Genomic DNA, 15,961 nt, shown 5'->3' on the forward strand with positions numbered 1-15,961 from the left:
TCAGTTTTAATGTTTCTTTATGTTCCAAACTTCCTCTTCTTCAACGGCTTTTGACACTTTCTCTTCTAACGCCAACACTTAATGTTCTTTCTCCCCCATTTCAATTTCGATGGCTACTCCGAGAGCAACTCAGAGAGCACCGGCTTCTGAAAAACCTCAACATAATCACATTCCTTCGCATTCTTTGTCCAAAAGCTTGAACAATGGACCTTCTAATCTACACTCTGCTCCTCCTCGTTCGTCTAAAGAAAGAACCTCTTCTTCTAGACGTTCTGTCACTCCCAATTCTCGTACTCTTTCTAACAACAACAACAATGATGAAGGTTGCTCTTTCTGTCCCTCCTTTTTTTATATAGAAAGTTTTGTTTTTTATGTTATGTTGTGGTTTCTCTTCTTTTTTTTTTTTTTTTGGAATTTTGGTGAAATGGGGTTTCACGTACTTCTTATAATCTTTTTACTTTTGGTGATGTAAAGTTTCTAGCTTTTGGTTACATTTGTTTGTTTTTGTTTTGCTTTAGGGCCATTTTAAGAGTACTGGGATTTCAGGGAATTTTTGTTTTACTTGTTCAAATTTTGTTTTGGTGAATTTAAGTGGCTATTTGAAGGTGTGGGTTCATTTTTGTTTCGTGATTTTCTTGGAAGAATGCAACGTGGAAGTGGGTTAGAATATTAGGATTTGATTTTGGGTGATTTCTAGTGTAACATGGCCTAAGTGTAAAACGGTGCTGTTGGCTTTTGTGTTCTCTGTATTATTTTCCTTGCTTTTTTGGAGCTTTTTTGGTTTGAAAAGAACCAAGCACTAAGCCACAGTACATAAGAAAATAGGTGTTATCGTTACCGGATGGCCATAGTGGGTTGAAAAACCTTCAATTCTTTGTAAAAACTGATCTAAATACTATTTTCATGTGCGAGTTGCAAAAGTTAGATTCCATTTTCTATTTGTGATGTTTATTTTTTTTTTACTTTACCACAGATTCTGGAAGGGTAAGGGTTGCTGTCAGAATTCGACCAAGAAATGCTGAGGACCTGATCTTGGATGCTGATTTTGCTGATTTTGTGGAGCTGCAGCCTGAGGTGATTTATCTGCAACATTAAGAAATTACATAAGAAAAGAGAAAAAAAATTCCAGTTGGTGAAAAACTGGAAATTTTTGGTTTGGCTGATATGTTATCCTTATAAATGACAGTTTTCTCTGTCTCTGTCAGTCAAATGTGTTTTATTAAACTTCTTCCTGTAGCATCCGTTGGGATGTACGGGTTAACTGAACTTATTTATAAATGTATTTTTTCATGTAGCTGAAGCGATTGAAGTTGAGGAAAAACAACTGGAGCAGCGAGTCTTACAGATTTGATGAAGTTTTTACTGAAACTGCCTCTCAAAGGCGTGTCTATGAAGTAGTGGCAAAACCTGTAGTTGAGGTAAGTTGCTAATAGGTTTTGAATTGCAACAATAAGGATGATCGAAATGCAACTTTTTGGGTATCTCAATGCTGAAGTATTCATCATAGATTAGATTTAGAATCTAAGTTGTGCCTGGCTTCCAGTAAGTCTTTGTCAGTGCTAAGTTTTGTTTTACATTTACAAATTCTCTTATCATTTTTTCATTTGTGTTCTCTTTTTTATGTAATTTACAGATCTTTCTAATTTTAAATTGGTCAATTTGAATCCACCATTTACTCTACATTCTCATTGTTCACAAGAAATTAGTTTTGAGCAGATTTAGATGGCATGTTAATTGTCTATGGGAAATTTTGACGACATTTGCAGAGTGTATTGGATGGATATAATGGGACAGTCATGGCCTACGGTCAAACAGGTACTGGCAAAACTTACACAGTTGGTAGACTGGGTAAAGAAGATGCATCTGAACGTGGTATTATGGTTAGAGCTTTAGAAGACGTTATTGCCTGTACTTCCCTTACCTCTGATAGTGTTGAAGTCTCATATGTGCAGGTATCATCTTGTTGGCCATTGCTTATGCAATGAAATGGCTAGTAATCTTTGTTTCCTGATGGATTATCACTCTTTCACTATTAATTCTTATTTCTCCTCCAGTTATACATGGAATCCATACAAGATTTGTTTACTCCAGCAAAGATTAATATCCCAATTTATGAAGACTCCAAGACCGGAGAAGTCTCGTTGCCTGGTGCAACAGTAGTTAAAGTTCGAGATCTTGATCATTTTTTAGAGCTCCTGCAAGTTGGTGAAGCAAATCGTCATGCAGCCAACACAAAGCTCAATACTGAATCTTCACGCAGCCATGCAATTCTAATGGTAAGCATCTGTAATGAGTAATTCATTACGTTCTTTTTTTCAGCACAACACAAATCTGAACTTCTTAAATATCTAACCTTTGTTTGTCTTATAGGTTTATGTTCGAAGATCTATCCAGGAAAATGTAAATGAAATTACTTCTCAACGGCAAGACACAAGAACTGATTTACTAGGTAGCAGCATACCTATGGTTAGAAAAAGCAAGTTGCTGATTGTAGATCTCGCAGGGTCTGAAAGAATAGACAAATCTGGTATTTCTTTACTACTTCTATATTGATATCTATACCTATGTTTAGTTACACCAGTTTCAAAGTATATAATTTTACAATTGGAATCTTGTTTTTATTTTATTAGCCTTGAAGAGCTTCCATGACTATTTTCTCATGTCACAGGCAGCGAAGGTGCCTTGCTTGAAGAGGCTAAGTTCATTAATCTTTCTCTTACGTCCCTTGGAAAATGTATAAATGCATTGGCTGAGAACAGTCCACATATACCTACAAGGGATTCTAAGTTGACAAGATTGCTTCGGGATTCTTTTGGAGGTCATCTAAAAAATCCTTACATTTCGGTTTGTTTCTTTTATTAAGTTGTTCATATGGTATGAGAGCATATATTTTTCTACTTTGGTATATTATTTAATCATTTAATAAGACTTTTATTTATACTAATTACATTTATAGTTTACATATCTTTTAAGTAAACCTTCCACATTTAGTGTTTTATCTGTATATCACATTGTTGTATTATTTATGTGAACTTCTTTTCTTTTAACCATCTGACTGAATATTATCATTAATTTAATAGGTTCTGCAAGGACTTCACTGATAGTAACAATTGGCCCGTCTGCACGTCATCATGCAGAGACCACAAGCACTATAATGTTTGGACAAAGGGTAAGTTCAATAATAGAGTTCAAAAGTTTATTTTTAGAATTTTCTTGTCGGTGTACTTTTTTTGGTGGTCTATTGCCTGTGCTACACAACAATAAAGCGGGAGGAGGGGCTGGCATTTTGTAACATACTACCTAGCTGTCCTCCAAAAATCCTAGATATGATGCTAAAAAACTTCACCAGCTAAGCTAGTTGGCGGCTTTCAATATGTTTTTGGTTGGTCACAGACAAACCTTTTTACCCACTCCAGATATTACTTTTACTATGCTTCGATCTTCCACTTACAATCATGCATCCAATTTGTGGTTCTATTATTTTTGGTCTTAAGATGTTTCCTACTTAAATTCTTTGTATCTTTCCCTTTTACATCTATTCTTGGATTGAATAGACTTTTGATGATGAGAAGAATCAGTGTGAATCATGCATTAGAATTGTTATCACCAGCATTGTCATTGTCATCATCATGTTGTTACTATTATTGGAAAGCATGTGTTGCTTTCCTTTGGAAAACAACTGTAACTGTAACATTTTATATGTCTTGACTATAGAAGTGAACCAAACTGTAGCAGGAATAAGAGAACTGAGAGCAGGTAATTATGTACAGGGATATTAAAAAAAAAAAAACATCTGGATGTTTACTGTTACATAGTTGGCTTCTGTCACTTGTCGAGCCTAGCCAAGTTCTTCTCTCCAATTATTTTTGCAGTCCTCAGCATTCCCATTGTGGATGGTTTTTCTTTTGTGTATAAATTAGTTACTCTTTTTTTTTTGTGGTTTGAAAGGGAATTATGGTTTTCTTACAACTGACCCTTTTATAACTGGTTCTTGTTTATTTATTAATTTATCTAGGAGCTGTCTTGTTTCGTAGTTTCTAAGCCTGTGCCTAAACTGTGGATGGAAAAAAATGTGGTTCACTGATTTTAATGCTAATTATGTACTTGTTTGACAGAATTTATAACAAGGCAGACTAATTACATTTTACTCTTTCAGGCAATGAAAATAGTAAACATGGTAAAGCTTAAAGAAGAGTATGATTATGAAAGTTTATGCCGGAAACTTGAGACTCAAGTAGACCAGCTTACTGCAGAAATTGAAAGGCAACAGAAGGTCCAGGAAAATGACAAGAATGAATTAGAAAAACAGCTTAGAGGGTGTCGCAATTCCTATGATAAAGAAAAAAACAACCTAGTCACTCAAGTAGAACATCTTACTGCAGAAATTGAAAGGCAACAGAAGTTGAGAGAAAATGACAAGTATGAGTATGAAAAGCAGTGCAGGGAGTGTCAAGACTGTTATGATGAAGCAAGGAAAAACCTAGCCTCAAGGTGTGAGGTAGCTTTTTCTCCTCAAATATTGTTGTGCTCTCATCAACCAAATTTTATTTTACCCCCAGGGCTTTGCTCAATTTCTCAAAAAATCCTGTCACTTTTTTCAAATTATATATTTTGGTATTAGTTTTGTATTTGAGTGTTTCTTTCAATGGTATCCTTTCATCTCTAATCCCTTGTTCTGTTCAGTTACTGGAGAAGGAAAATGCTCAACTAGATCTGGAGATGAAAGACTTCTTAAGTGAATTAAACCGTCAAAAAGATCACAACAACTTGATGCATGATAAGGTTTCACAACTAGAAACAAGTTTGAAACATAGCAAGGTACTCTCTTCTTTGAAAAGACTTATGTTTTGCTTCCTTGATGTGTGAAAGACTTTATTTATTTAGTGTGTGCCTGTATATATTTTATGAAAGAATTTTGACCTACATGAATTTTTTATGCTGTTCTCTGTTAGTAGCAACACCAGCTTGAAAATTCTACATATCAGAAAGTACTGGCTGACACCACCCAGATGTATGAGAAGAAAATATCAGAATTAATGAAGCAGCTAGACATTGAGTGTGCCCGCTCTGAAAGTGCTGAAGAACATCTTGATGTAATGAAGAAGCTGGTGAATGATCATGAGAAGACAATTAAGATGTATGAGAAGAAAACAGCAGAACTAATTAGGCAGCTGGACATTGAGTGTGCCCGGTCTGAAAGTACCGGGGAACAGCTCAATATAATGAAGAAGGGGATGGATGATCACCAAAAGTCGATTAAGGTATTTAAATTACAAATTGATTGCTCAGCACTTTGACTTAAACACATATTTAACGTTGTACATATCCAAATATATAAGTTCGATAAATATTTTATTTGAGGACATAACTATTCTTGGCTCATCTTCATTGATGATTGTCAACTGCAGGATTAAAATTTGTGTGTGTTAAATTTTCATATTAAAATTTGATGGTATAATGTATATTGCTCTTCCTACCATGTGTATTGACAATTCATTTTTTTTTTTTTTTTTAATTGATATCTGAGATCCTATTTATTTTGCCGAGTTTCAGCAACATCAGCGTGGACTAAATTTTGTTTTCTCTTATAACAGCAATATGAGGTTGAAAATTCTACATATCAGAAGGCACTTGCCGACACTACTCAGTTGTATGAGAAGAAAATAGCAGAGCTGAATAAGAAATTAGAGGATGAGCATGCCTGTTTTGAAGGGGCACAAGAAGAGTTGGACCTGACAAAGAAGCTTCTGAATGATTATCAGAACTCAGAGCAGGTTAACTTAATCACTTGACCTATATTTGGATGAGTAAAACATGATATTTGAATTCTTAGATTAGCTCCTGTCTCATCAATGCCTTTGCTGTGAGAACAGCAGTTATAATATTCACTCTTCTTGTCTTTATTTCATCGTTTGTAGAGCTCGCAAATTTCTGACTCGTGGAATCAATTCACTTATACTGCAGACTCATTAATTTAACTATAAATTTCATTATCTGTTGAACCCCAGGGGCAGAATGAGATCGATGAACTTCGGGTGAAGTTACCGGAAATGTATCAGCTGCATGAATCTACTGTTAATGAGCTTCAATCCTTGAAATCAGAATGTAAAAATTTACTTGAAGAGAAGGTATGCTTGACATATAAACCATCTGGACTTGGTTAAAAGTTTTTTCTTCGATTCGCAAATTTATTCTGTTTGGCTTATAGTCGTGTGAACTACCACTTTCTGTCAACTTGAATAATTAATGATCTATTTGTTTTTTTAAAAATTGGAATTATGAAGGAAAAACTGAGTGAAGAGATCCAAGGTGCAAGGCAAAGACTTCTAGTTGAAGAGAAGCAGAGGAAGGCTTTGGAATATGAGCTGGTCAAACTAAAGAAGACTGCACCAGAAAATGAAGATGATTTTGAGGTGAAATTTCTTTGCATTTTCTTACCTAGCATTGGGTTTAATTCGGACATGGTCTTACATTATAGTATTTTACAGGACAAGAAACCATACGCAAAGGATTACATCAGTAAAGGATCTTCGGGAGCTGTGACCCCAATTGGCTTACACAGGTCAAATCCATCGAGGGATATGCAATCTGGTCAAAGGGCCACGATTGCAAAGATATGTGACGAAGGCAAGTTCTATGTTATATATTATACATAATGAACCTTTTTTTTCCTTGACTTCACTGACAGATATATTAATTTACAAGCTCTTTGGCTTTGCAAATGCAGTTGGGCTTCCGAAGATATTACAGTTGTTAACATCTGAAGATCCAGATGTGCAAATCCATGCTGTGAAAGTGGTTGCCAATCTTGCTGCTGAAGGTAGGTTACTTGCCTGTAAGAAGTACGTAAATAAATTGGGGCCATTTCCCTCTTTATTTAACATGTGTATCTGCAACTCTTTTTCGCAATTTTGCTTCCTTCTAGCTTCATTTGAAACTGCATGGAAATGTTATAGTTTATCGATTTGCACTTCTATCCTCCTGTACTTCTTGGTTCAACAATTGGCATCAGTTAAGGTTCTTTCTCCTTTCAGATATTAATCAAGAGAAAATAGTGGAGGAAGGTGGTTTAGATGCTTTACTTTTGCTGCTACGATCATCCCAAAATACAACTATTCTTAGAGTGGCTTCTGGTGCAATTGCCAATTTGGCAATGAATGGTAATCATGACTTTTTTTTTTTTTTTTTTTTTCTTTCCTATAACATATAATAATTACCTATCCCTTATTTTTTTTCCCCTTCTACTTTGATTGCTTTTGCGAACTAGACATAGCAATACAAATTCTTCACTTCATCATAGCAAAGCCAACGCTGCATCAGCTTCTCCTTTGCTTCTCCATATTGTAGATTAATAACAGTAGTACCTTTCATGGTGATGACCAATATAATAAACTGAAGTTTCATTAATATATATATTTTTTCAAATATTCTCAGAGATGAACCAAGGCCTAATAATGAGCAGAGGAGGTGCTCAGCTACTAGCAAAGACAGCAGCCAGAACTGATGATCCACAAACTCTTAGAATGGTAGCTGGTGCACTTGCTAATCTTTGCGGAAATGGTAAGCTGAAAGTGATTCCGTAGTTACCTTGTCGAACATCTTTCATTAAGTCATGTAGTTATTTACTCTGAACACTAATATCTAAAAATGGTACATGCTGAATCAATATATGGTCGATGAACTGATTTTCCTGATTGTCTTTCACCAAAACAAATGGAGATCAAGTATATTGATGTGAGATTTATTTTGTGTGATAGAAAAATTACACGTCATGCTGAAAGAAGATGGAGCCATCAAAGCACTTCTGGAAATGGTGAAATGTGGGAATGGTGATGTCATTGCACAGATTGCTAGAGGATTGGCTAACTTTGCAAAATGTGAATCACGAGGAATCTTTCATGGTTTGCTCTTGTTATCCTGTTCTTATAAGGTATGCTATTAATCATCTTTACACATCAAAATCCTGATGAATGTCTGTTATCGCAGGATACAAAAAGGGGCGTTCACTTCTAATGGACGATGGTGCTCTCCAATGGTTGATTTCCAACTCTAATGTCAACTCAGCTTCAACCCGGCGCCATGTTGAGCTTGCCCTTTGTCATTTAGCACAAAACGGTAAGTTGCTTTTGCGCTTGACCCCTCTTTCCCTGGTCATGGTCAGGATTTAATCACACCAATTCCTTAGTCCTTGATCTATTTGGTTCCTTAATCATGAGTTCATGGTAACATGTGAGCACTAGCTAATGCGTAGCATAGCCGGTAATGTTTCATGTAAAATTTATCAACTAGAAAAAGGTTTTGGGACAGATCTCGCTCTTCGAAGAGACGGTTGGTTTAAATTCTAATTATGTCGTATATAATTTCTGGAAACCTTGTATTATGGTTAACTTGATCAACTACTACCCTTTGCAGAGGACAATGCTAGAGACTTCATAACCAGTGGTGGGGCGAAGGAACTTGTACGAATATCGGTTGAATCAAGTAGGGAAGATATCCGCAACCTAGCGAAGAAGACACTGAAGTTGAGTCCGAAATTACAAGCTGATGTACATGCTTAATACCAAAAATATGTACAGATTGTGGCATTCTGATAGTTTTGTTTCTGTAATATAATCAAGTTTACTACGTGTTAATCTCTGTTTTAAAACCCGGATCGGACCGGTCAGTTCAACCATGATGGGAACCCACTCCAATAACTCAACAATTTGGGTTGGATCATGGGTTTTTCATGGGCTTGGGTATAACTCTTCTTGGAAAATCGGCTTGTCAAGGGAGGGTTTCCAAGCCTATATAACCCACATGCCCACCCTTTTCCCTTTCAATGTGGGATCTTAACATTCCATCACGCTTCCGTAACTGACGTCCACGTAGGCCTCTTTACCTCTGTCGGCTTCTTTACCCCTGTCGGCCTCTTTACCCCTTGGATGACTACGCGGATCCCTTTTCCCTCGGGTCTCCATGCCCTTTCTCGGCGTAGCAGCTCAGGCCCAAGGTCAGCATGCCGCGGGTCAGCCTGCCATGCGTGCGTTGCCACATAGGCGCGATCATGCTCTGATACTAATTGATGGGAACCCACTCTAATTACTCAACAATTTGGGCTGGGCCATGGGTTTTTTCATGGGCTTGGGTAGAACTCTCCTTGCAAAAAAAAACTGGCTTGCTAAGGGAGGGTGCCCAAGCCTATATAACCCATGCCTATATAACCCATATGCCCACCCTTTTCCCTTTCAATGTGAGACCCTAACAAATCGGTTCGACTGGGACCCGGTCTTATGTCCGATCCGAGCCAATATAAAACCCGGTTATAATAAAAAAATCATGTTAACCCGCCATTGAACCGAATGAACAGTGCCACCCGCCTAGTCCAATCAGCCCACCAGGTAAACTGGTTCACTGTTTCAAATGAAAAAAAACCCTAACTCTATACTTTTTAAGTTTTTCTATGCAAAACACCAAAGGCAATCACACACAACCACTCTTGACATTGCAACCACTTGAGCCCTCTCAAAAATTGCAACACCATCTCAATCAACTCCACTCTCTCAAGTTTGAAATTGCAACCACTGTCTCAATCTCAATCGACGATGACGATGACGATGATGACACCTCCCTTGCTCGACGATGATGACTTCTCCCTCCCTCACTGGAAATCGACGATGACAACACCTCCCTCGCTGGAAATCGACAACAACGACACCTCCCTTGCTCGACGACAACAACGCCTCTCTCCCTCGTTAGAAATCAACGATGACGACGCCTCCCTTGCTCGAAATTGACGACAACGACGCCTTTCTCCCTCGCTTAAGCTTTGTAAAGGTATTTCCACTGTAAAAAATGCTTAGTGTGATCTGGAAATCGATGACAACTTTCTTTTTTTGGATTTTGCATGTTTCGGTTGAGTTGAGTTCTGTTATCTCAAAAATGCTTGGAAGTTTTGTTAGTTGTATTTGCTTTGAGAAGGGAAAGAAGAGTCGGTTAATTAAATAATGGAAAGCTTGCTTGTTGGGTGAAATTTTTGGGCGTTGGTCTGTGTTAGGGCCACAAATTGTCCTCGGCCCAAATAGTATAACACTTCTGACAAAGAGGAAAACCTAGGCCCCGTCCCAATGCAGCCTGATTCCCCAGACGAGGCCCATGCGGTACGAAGTACAGTTGGCCCAAACCATCTGGATCCAAGCCTCCCAATCCTAGTACATCTCCTGGGCCCACAGACAAGTTCAGAGCCCACGGTCTCCTACGAATCACATTCCTACTCAAGCACTAACAAAGCAGTCCACTACTATCCCAATTCCTCCAAGGTCCACGTCAGAGTCATACTTGGACTCTCTTTCACGCCAGGATAAAGGGATCAAAGGATATATCCCGGGAGGAAACGAATTGCTACGAGAACTCCCAATCCCACCAAGATTGGGAGACCAGACAGTCATTATTTAAACAGAGGCCATCCCTTTCACAAGGCAGATTACACTACACCTTCAGACCCCGAAGTTCTAACTTGAGAACTTCACATTACAGTCGTAGTCGTAGTGCCCGACTAGACTTATGGTAACCTCTCTACTCCCTAGCCCTCACTAAATCAATCTCTTTCAGCCTTGCTGACTTGAGCGTTGGAGTGCCTACGGCAAACACTATCCCGGTGTTTTTTGTCACTTCACGTTTGCTTCTCTACGTGTGCAGGTACAATAGATCGCTAGTGGCCTCAACCTCATAGGATTAGTTCATCTTTCTGTATAGGTAGATTTTTACGCCTACAGTTTGGCGCCCACCGTGGGGCCTCTAGCAATCATTCGGTTCAACAAACCCTGCTACGTAAAGGAAGTTTCCATGGTTAACAATTCTGACAATGCTAACCCCGGCCTTGAAGCTAAACTGGAGGCTCTGACTGCCCTTATGCAGCAGAACTTAGATAAAGTGGCTGCACTGAAAGCTGAGAACACTGCCATCCGGACCGAAAACGCATCCATCAGGTCGAAAACCAGTCTATGAAAGAGAAGGTAAGTCAGTTTTATGACCTTGAGCTTCTGCCTTCTCAGGTACCACTCAATCGATTTCGCACCTCGGTTCTATCTATGCAACCTCTCCAAACCCCAGAGCCCAGACCTGTGGCCTCAGATAAAAGGTCGCATCAACTATGTTTGTCGGTGGTCGACGATTCAGTCCTGACCCATGGAGAAAAAGATCTGCCAACAGAACCCCGCTTGGCCGAACCACCTCAATCACAAGATCAAGGTGTCCAGTGACAGAAAACCCACTCCAACAAGAACCACCCATCCTAGCCATCCCACCTCACCTCCAGTCAACCATCCCTACACAAAACTCATTCAGCTCAGCTCACCCTTACAGGTCAAACGGCCACCCAAACCAAACCATCTTGACGGACCGAGCAAGTACCAAACAACCCCCCTAACTATTCATGTAGGGCGAAACACTCGATCAGTTACAATGGGAGTCATCCAACTGGAGGGAATGAACGGTGATCCAAGCTACCAGATGATACATGAAGGAATGATCCACCAGGCTACACCACGCGGAATGACTCAACAAAATTTGCCGAATGCAATGGCCGACCAAGTCAAACGGGATGACCTAGTGGTATCACCCTCTCCCATGGAATAGATTCTGGCCAAGAGACTGGCTGATGTAGAGGCAGTGATAAGGTGCATACCAGGAATGCCGATCCCCACCAAAAAGAGCAGGCCCCACTGCTATGCCGATTCTCCTTTTGTAGATGCGATCTCCCTAGCCGACATGCCCCATAAATTTGCTATCCCTGGCATGAAGCCCTATGACGGCACAACCGACCCAGATGATCACATAGCCTCGTACAAGCAGCGAATGTCCACTATGTCGATACCCCAAGGGCCGAGGGAAGCCTGCATGTGTTAGAGTTTTGGTTCAAGCTTATCTGGTCCAACAGTTCAGTGGTACACCAATCTCCCGAACAGTTCCATCGACTCATTCGCATAGCTTACCGATACCTTCGTGGAGTAATTCGCCAACAGCAAAAAACCCGAGAAACTATCGACTGATCTATACAGAGTATACCAGAGAATGAGGGAGCCACTGAGAGAGTATGTCAACAGATTCAACAAAGAGAAAATTTTCATCCCTTATTGTAACCTCGAGACAGCCGTGGATGCCTTCAGGAAAGGTCTCCTCTCGGATAGAGAGTTATACAAAGAGATGACAAAGCTTAGCTACACCACAATGGAAGACGCATTGGCCAGAACAGTGATTTAGATAAGGTGGGAAGAAGATGAGATGAATCAGGCAGTACACGCCAGGTATGACCCAAGGCGGAATGATAGAAGGCCATAATTTAGATCGATTGATCCTCGTCACCAGCCCCCTCCTCGTAACCAGAACAGAGTAAGAAAACCATATGACTGCCAGCCACTTAGAACCGACAATAGACCAACTGGATCGACCCGATACAAAATCCCAGAGTACAACCTCAACGTTGAACCAGCCCATGTGGTAGCGATCATGAAAGGAATGAGATCTAGTTTTAAGTGGCCAGGCAAGATAAATGACGAAGCAAGGAGAGACACGACCAAGTGGTGCGAGTTCCATGGCGACCATGGACATAACACCCTAGACTGTATTGCCCTACGGTTGGAGGTCGCCATACTATTGAAGAGAGGATATCTCCGAGATCTGTTGACAGATAAAGGGAAGAGTACCATTAGCCAAAAAAGCACGAAAGAAAATTCTCCATCTCCGCGGGAACCTATGCCAAAAGGATTCTGCAATATCATCTTAGGAGGGTTAGAGATCAGTGGGGTAAGTTCAGCCAAACGCTACGCCAGAGCCAATAGCCACCATGAAATACAATCTATCCATCCGTCCTCTTAGTCACATTCCCACCAGATAATTCAGTTGAAAGACAACGAGCCAGTCACCCTGGCAACCTCTCACCACGATGCTTTAGTCGTCTCCCTTTAGATCGCCAACATTCTGGTCAAGAGGGTATTCATAGATGGGGGATCATCAGCAAACATTCTGTTCCTTGAAGCAGAAAAGACTATGGGTCTAGAAGAAGCAAACATCAACAGAAGGCCGACCCTACTGGTTGGGTTCAGTTCTGAGTAGAAGTACACCATCAGAGATATCGTCCTTCCTATCTATGCCAGCGGAGTAAACAAATAGACCTTTTTTCTAGTGATCGACTATCCTTCACCATACAATGTTATCTTGGGTCGACCCTGGATCCACGACATGCAAGCGGTCCCATCCACTTTCCACCAAACGACCAGGTTTCCTACTAAATGGGGAGTACGAGAAATTAAAGGCGACTCGAAAGCTTTTAGAGATTGTTACAAGAACGCTTTCAAGGGCAAGGGTAACGCTTCATAGCAATTACAACCTCATCCAACCCTTCCGACCGAGCTGGATCAACCATCTATGGAAAAGTTGGATGAAGTACAGAGACATCCGGACGACCCCAACAGAAAGACACACATAGGTTCCTGCCTCGGGCCCGAGACAAGGGAGAAGCTGATAGAATTCCTCAAACAAAACCAAGACTGTTTCGCCTGGTTCCACGCCGACATGACAGGGATCACTCTAGAGGCAATGGTCCACCACCTCAAGGCAGAGGAGAAGGAAATTCGCACCAGAGCGCAATCGGATCGTCAATGAAGAGGTTGAAAAGCTACTGAGCAACGGTATGATCAGAGAGGTCCACTACCCCGAATGGCTGGCAAACGTCGTGGTTGTAAAGAAAAAGAACGGAAAGTGGAAAGTCTGCATCGACTTTACAGACTTAAACAAGCGTGCCCTAAGGATTCATTCTCGCTCCCACATATCGACATGATGATTGATGTTACCGCAGGCCACGAGCTCCTTAGTTTCATGGATGCTTTCTCAAGGTACAACCAAATCTTGATGCACCCGGATGACCAAGAGAAGACAACCTTTATCATAGAGAGGGGAACCTACTGCTACAAGGTGATGCCATTTGGTCTGAAAAACGTCAGGGCTACCTATTAGCGGCTAGTCAACATGATGTTTGTCGAACACCTCGGGGACACTATAGAGGTTTACATCGACGACATGCTCGTCAAGTCCCTGATAGCCGAACAACATCTTTACCACCTCAGCCAGGCGTTCGCTATCTTAAGGAATACAACATGAAGTTGAATCTAGCCAAATGCTCATTCGGCGTCTCGTCAGGTAAATTTTTGGGATACATGGTAACTCAGCGAGGGATAGAAGCGAACCCCGACCAGATCAGAGCGATCCTTAGTATACCATCCCCAGCTTGCATGAAAGACGTCCAATGCCTTGCAAGACGAGTAGCCGTCTTGAGCCGTTTCATCTCCAGATCCACCGACAAGTGCCACCTTTTCTTCCATGCGCTCAAGAAGTCCAACAAGTTCGAGTGGACCCCTTCTTGCGAGGAAGCCTTGCAACAATTGAAAAGGTATCTGACCTCCCTTTCGCTCTTTTCCAAGCCCGTGGATGGGGAAAAGCTTTACACCTATCTAGCAGTCTCAGAAACGGCTATCTCAGCAATGTTAGTTCGGGAAGAGGAAGCGAAGTAGCTACCAGTCTACTATGTGAGCAAGTCGCTCCTTGACGCAGAAACACGGTACAATCAGCTAGAGAAACTGGCCCTCGTACTCATCCATGCATCCAGGAAGCTCAGACCATACTTTTAGTGCCACTCTATAGTCGTACTCACCTCTTTCTCACTCAAGAAGATACTGCGCAAACCAGAGCTATCAGGCCGACTCACACAATGGACAGTAGAGCTTATTGAGTTCGACATATCGTACCAGCCTCGTAGTGCCGTCAAGTCCCAAGCATTGGCAGACTTCATCGTGGATTTCACCCAATGCACCACTGTCTAAGTAGAAAGAGAGTTATTATGCATGAACAGTGGGTCACCTCCAAGTGGACTCTCTCAGTGGATGGCTCAAGCAACGTGAATGGTAGCGGGCTCGGGCTCATACTGACTACACTAGAGGGAGACGTCATCCAACGGGCAATATGATGTGGGTTCAAGTGCATGAACAATGAAGCCGAATATGAGGCCCTCATCGTTAGACTCTCTCTGGCCAAAGAAATCGAAGCAAGGAGATTGGAGGTGAAGTCCGACTTCCAGCTCGTGGTCAACCAGCTGTAAGGTACTTACCAAGCACGCGACTTGAAGATGATTGCCTACCTGAACCTGATCAAAGAATTGTAGGCCCAATTCGAAGAATTCTCCATCGCCCAAGTCCTAAGAGCGGAGAACTCTCATGCTGACGCCCTTGCTAACCTCGGCTTAGCCCTTCAATGTTCTTCCCAGTCATCCATCCCTCTATTATTCCTACAATGGCTAGCCAACTGGAAGGAACAACCAGCAAACAAGTCACCCGAAGAAGCAATGGATATCAAGCTAGCCGACTGTTGGATGACCCCGATAGTGCAATACCTGGAACACAATGAGCTCCCGACTGACAAAAACGAAGCTCGCCACGTGAGAGCGAGAGCCGTCAGGTTCACCATATATGAGGGCCAACTCCTTAGGAAATCATTCTCCAGTTTCTACCTCAAGTGCACAAGCCTAGAAGAGGCCAAACGTGTTCTCGCCGAACTACATGAAGGCGAATGTGGAAACCATGCAGGGGGACGCAACCTTGCACACTGGGTGATCACCGCTGGGTACTAGTGGCAAACAATACGCACTGATTCGGTTGTTTATGTTAAGAAGTGCAACAGTTCAGCTGCTTACGTTAAGAAGTGCAACAGTTATCGGAGGTTCGCTCATGTCTCACACCTCCCACCCGAGCGACTCCACTCCATCCTCACCCCTTGGCCCTTTATGAAGTGGGGAAAGGATATAGTAGGAAAGCTACCGACTGCACCCAGACAATGAGTTTTCCTGTTGGCTGTGACAGATAACTTCACTAAGTGGATCGAAGCCGAAGCTTCCGCACAAGTCAGAGACCGAGAGGTAAAAGCTTTTATCTGG

The 15,961-nt window shown here is 41.3% G+C and overlaps 1 protein-coding gene across 1 annotated transcript; it reads left to right on the forward strand.

Annotated features, from left to right (window-relative positions):
• LOC116115327 (kinesin-like protein KIN-UC) lies at positions 1–8,612 on the forward strand. Its single transcript, XM_031401486.1, has 21 exons — positions 1–323; positions 974–1,074; positions 1,296–1,418; positions 1,767–1,952; positions 2,055–2,276; positions 2,371–2,527; positions 2,669–2,818; positions 3,081–3,169; positions 4,157–4,498; positions 4,684–4,818; positions 4,956–5,261; positions 5,595–5,774; positions 6,009–6,128; positions 6,285–6,413; positions 6,489–6,627; positions 6,728–6,820; positions 7,035–7,160; positions 7,435–7,560; positions 7,758–7,901; positions 7,987–8,115; positions 8,413–8,612. The coding sequence occupies exons 1-21, from the start codon at positions 110–112 to the stop codon at positions 8,556–8,558; spliced, it is 3,357 nt and encodes a 1,118-aa protein (XP_031257346.1). The 5' UTR covers positions 1–109; the 3' UTR covers positions 8,559–8,612.
• Positions 8,613–15,961: the final 7,349 nt, after the last annotated feature.

Source organism: Pistacia vera, unplaced genomic scaffold, assembly GCF_008641045.1.
Source record: "Pistacia vera cultivar Batoury unplaced genomic scaffold, PisVer_v2 Contig737, whole genome shotgun sequence".
Lineage (NCBI taxonomy): Eukaryota > Viridiplantae > Streptophyta > Magnoliopsida > Sapindales > Anacardiaceae > Pistacia > Pistacia vera.

Bases quoted from the DNA above. Each gene is read 5' to 3' on its own strand.
- LOC116115327 (XM_031401486.1), top strand. From the start codon at position 110: ATGGCTACTCCGAGAGCAACTCAGAGAGCACCGGCTTCTGAAAAACCT. The intron at 6,628-6,727 runs GCAAGTTCTATG...TTGCAAATGCAG, and splicing joins TGCAAAGATATGTGACGAAG to TTGGGCTTCCGAAGATATTA. The intron at 7,161-7,434 runs GTAATCATGACT...AAATATTCTCAG, and splicing joins TGCCAATTTGGCAATGAATG to AGATGAACCAAGGCCTAATA.